The 4,317-nt window shown below is 38.1% G+C and overlaps 1 protein-coding gene across 1 annotated transcript in view; it reads right to left on the minus strand.

Moving 5' to 3' along the window:
• The window catches only part of LOC107701058 (uncharacterized aarF domain-containing protein kinase 2), a 7,167-nt gene extending 2,850 nt beyond the window's left edge, over positions 1–4,317 (minus strand). Inside the window, exons 1-4 of the mRNA XM_016502977.1 lie at positions 3,068–4,317; positions 1,635–1,781; positions 1,088–1,216; positions 900–995 (exon numbers count right to left, since the gene is read on the minus strand). Coding sequence (XP_016358463.1) covers positions 900–995; positions 1,088–1,216; positions 1,635–1,781; positions 3,068–3,922 — 1,227 coding nt within the window. The 5' untranslated portion in view covers positions 3,923–4,317. The remainder of the gene's footprint in view (positions 1–899; positions 996–1,087; positions 1,217–1,634; positions 1,782–3,067) is intronic.

Consider the following 4,317-nt stretch of genomic DNA (forward strand, 5'->3'; position numbering starts at 1 on the left):
TAACACATGTTAGACTGCACCCCATAAACACAATCAAGCCTAGAAAAAAAACAGTGAACCACCCCTTTAAAGGAATAGTTCACCCAAAATGAAAAATTTGCTGAAAACGTACTCACTCCCAGGCCATCCAAGATGTAGGCGAGTTTGTTTCTTCATCAGATTTGGAGAAATGTAGCATTGCATCACTTGCTCACCAATGGATGTGAAAGTCCAAACAGCTGATTAAAAACATCACAATAACCCACAAGTAATCCACACCACATCAGTCCATCAGTTAACATCTTGTGAAGCCAAAAGCTGCGTGTTTGTAAGAAACAAATCCATCATTAAGACGTTTTTAACTTCAAATCGTTACTTCCAGCTAACATACGAGTCCTCTATCTATAATATTGCTTTCTCCAGTGAAAAAGTCGTCTGATTTGAATCAGGAGAGAAATCTGCACAGATCAAGCACCGTTTACAAGCAAAAAAAACAGTTCAAAACAGCTCTAAACAAATATGTCAGTAGATTTTGATGTGTGAGGACAACAGGAGATTACTTTTTCACTGGAGGATACGTTATTATGTATTATGGACTTTTGGCCAGAAGCAAGAAGTTAAAACATCTTGATGGATTTGTTTCTTACAAACACGCAGCTTTTGGCTTCTCCAGATGTTAACTGATAGACTGGAGTGGTGTGGATTACTTGTGAATTATTGTGATGTTTTTATCAGCTGTTTGGACTCTCATTCTGACGGCACCCATTCACTGCAGAGCATCCACTGGTGAGCAAGTGATGCAATGCTACATTTCTCCAAATCTGATGAAGAAACAAACTCATCTACATCTTTGGATGGCCTGAGGGTGAGTACATTTTCAGCAAATTTTAATTCCTAGGCAAACTATTCCTGTAACTAACCATTTTCAAAAGAAGATCGACACCCATCCGTGCAATTCTCTGCTTGATTCCTTCTGGAACGTCTGAACTCAGGTATTTTGAGATGGGTTCACTTTCCTACAGGAGCATACATCAAAGCATTAGTTATTCTCAGTGGAATAAAACAGGTTATACAATATTAAAATGATCAAGAGCACAGCCATTTTTACTTCATATGTTTCAACCAACACAGTCCTTGTGACAAACGGTCTGAGGGGCGTCGGAAACTTCACATATTGCAGATCTTTAAAGTTCTTTTGGAACTTTTCGATGTTCTGCGCTTCAAACCGAAGATCGATCTGCATCAAAGAGATATTAAAGCACAAAAATACCTCGTTGCCATGAAGCAGTGTTACACTCTTCTAGTTTATATATACAGTATATAGCCTATATGTGACCCTTGACCACAAAAGCAGTCTTAAGTCGCTGGGGTATATTTGTAGCAATAGCCATAAAAAAATACATTGTATGGGTCAAAATGATACATTTTTATTTTATGCCAAAAATCATTAGGTTATTAACTAAACATCATATTCCATGAAGATATTTTGTAAATTTCCTACTGTAGATATATCAAAATTAGTTATTTTAGTTTTTATTATTATTATTATTTCAGTTAACATTTATTTCATTTCAAGTAAGAAAGACCTTTTTTTTTACGGTTTTAGTTAACTAAATGTATCCTGCATGGAAGGTTCTTCATAAAAGCATCAGTACCTGTTTGGTCATGAGCTTCTCAAACTCATCTACAATCTCAGGCAGGCTGAGCCACTTGATGCCGGGCAAACAGCTGACGAATAAACTCCCAGCTTTCATTAAGATCAGATCGATCTGCACCTGCTGCCTGACTCCTGGATGAAGAACCTGGTTGAAGGAAAAAGATGCTAGAGAATAATGATTATATTAAAACACCTAATAATAACAGAGACAACCAACAAACATAATTTTAGTCCAGCACCTTGGTGGTTAAGTTTTTTTTGCTAGTATAACACCCGAAACCAGTTAACTAGCTAAACAAGAGTGACCATCTTAACCTTAATCCTCTGTTCAGGTAATCTGTGGCCTGAAACAATTTGAGTGTTAGTCCTAAAATTACATTTTACGTTATTTGACTAGTTTAAGCTGGTTTGATCAGGATTTGATTTCAATCCAGGGTAAGAACAGCCCAAAAACGAAGAAGAACAGTAATAAACATCTTGAAAAACATGTCATTTAAATTCCAATTGTACCTTGATAATCTAACGCATTTCTGTGAGAAAATAGAGTGCTTTAAATAAAGAAAAAACAACAAGAAAAATTAGTTAAAAATTGTCAAGATTAAATTAAATAGAATTTTATTATTTTACATGAAAAATAATGGTTAAAATCAGTCATTTAATAATAAAAAACACCAAAAGAAATGCATAAAATTAATGTATTTTTTGAGAAAATGGAAGAGGTGAAATCTTCCTTCTGGGTCATTTTACCTTGATAGTCTGACGTATTTCTGTGACAAAATAGGGTATATCATAAGGGGAAAAAATAAATAAATAAAAGCTTGGCAGTCTTTAACTTCAAGAATAGCCAAAGCAATCTCTGAAGAATACTAAACATCTTGAAAAGCAAGAGATGTCATTTTAAAAACCTGTTTTACCTTGATAATCGGACATATTTCTGTGACAAAAGAGTATACAATAAGAAAAACCTCAAATATATCAAGTAAAATGTGTTAAGATTAAATCAAATTTGCTTATTTTAAATGAAAATTAATGATGTCAAGGAGTACTTTAGTGGTAAATAGGGTTGCAAAAAGGTGGAAAATGTCCAGAAAATTTCTGAAATATTCCAGAAATTGTGGAAAATTTCCAGGATTTTGTTTTTTTTTTAAATATTCCAGGGATTTTTGGAAAGTTTCCGGAAATGTTCCACCCCTTTGCAACCCTAGTGGTAAATACCAAAATAAAATGCATACTTTTATTATTTTAATTTTATTAAAGAAAGTAATGCATTTAAAAAACAAAAAATGTTTAGTTTTTTTTTCAAAACTAATTGTTGGCAGGACTTCTCTGGGAGTTGATTGGATCATGAAAAATACAAAAATATGCAAACTGATCCAAATGGTTGGAAGGGGCGTGTTTAAAAAGTAAGAAGGCCGTGAGCAGGATCTTTACCTTAATTGCCACAGGAATCAGAGGCTCTTCCTCCAGGTGTTCGCCTGGGCCAGGTCTCTCTCCGAAATCCCTCGTCTTGGTGTCCGCCGTCTCTTCCTCATCTTTATACGTCTCCCAAAAGTCACTCAAAGCTCCTCCCAGACCAGGGATCTCCCAGGCCTCCAGGAGACTGTTCCTCTCCAGTTCCTCCACCAGCTTCAGGAACGCCGGATCTTCGACGCTCTTCACCTTGGCTTTGGCGCGGTACACCTGCGCCACGCATCCCGAGCCCACAGGCTCCTTACTGTCAAACACAAACATCTGCCTCCATCCTTCCCCAAACGCCCGCCTCAGACAGAGCTTGGTGTGGGACCAGGGATGGGGTTTCACCTGCACATGAAGCCTTGAGAAGCGCTCGCAGAAGTCCCGTGAGAAGATGTCCCGTCTGGTGCTGGCCCATTGGCCCAGTTTGTTAAAAGTAGGTCCAGATGTTTCCGTGGCCCAAAGCAGGGCGTCCAACCAATGGGACGCCCAACGTTGTGATAGTAACGTCAGGGGATACAGAATCAGAAGTGGGCTGAATTTGAAAAGCAGCACCAAGGCACGGATTCCCAAACGCAAGATGAATACTAACCTGTGGATCTGCACTCGGGCGACTGACTTCCTCTCTGTGGTCCTCCGCTGAAGGACAGCTTCCTGTCCAGCGGCGTAAGTGATGCCACATGCAGTCCAACACAACAGTCCCACTTTGGGGGCTTGAGAAAAAGCACGAGTACCTTTAACGAGAAAGACTCTACGGGGCGGGATTCGAATCGATACCCGGTGCACCAAGTACCTGAAGTTCTGGAGCAGGTGTTTTGTGCAGAAAGCAGACATATTTTTTTAATCAGTTATTAATTATTTAGACATTTACCAGTTTCTTTAGGACAAGTGTAGTGCAGTTGCAATTCAAATCAGACATATGAAAACATATTATGATCATGCATACAGTATGTAGAATAAACATTCACTTATTAATGGGAAATTATGTATTAAAATCTACATGCAAGTTGTTCATGTCTTAGCATTAACTATGCATGCATGCACTGCAATGCAATTATAATATCATGCAGAGAACGATTCAAAATACAACGCGTAATCATAAACTTGCACTCTTTCGCGGCCAGATGTCCACAGTCGTGCAGTTTAGCGTCGCATCTCCACATTTTTACACGAATTTAGTTTAATTCATTCAAACGTTTGTTATGAAATGTTACTCCTCTCCTCGGGTC

The sequence above is a fragment of the Sinocyclocheilus anshuiensis genome, unplaced genomic scaffold (assembly GCF_001515605.1).
Source record: "Sinocyclocheilus anshuiensis isolate Anshui unplaced genomic scaffold, SAMN03320099.WGS_v1.1 scaffold1468, whole genome shotgun sequence".
Taxonomy (NCBI): domain Eukaryota; kingdom Metazoa; phylum Chordata; class Actinopteri; order Cypriniformes; family Cyprinidae; genus Sinocyclocheilus; species Sinocyclocheilus anshuiensis.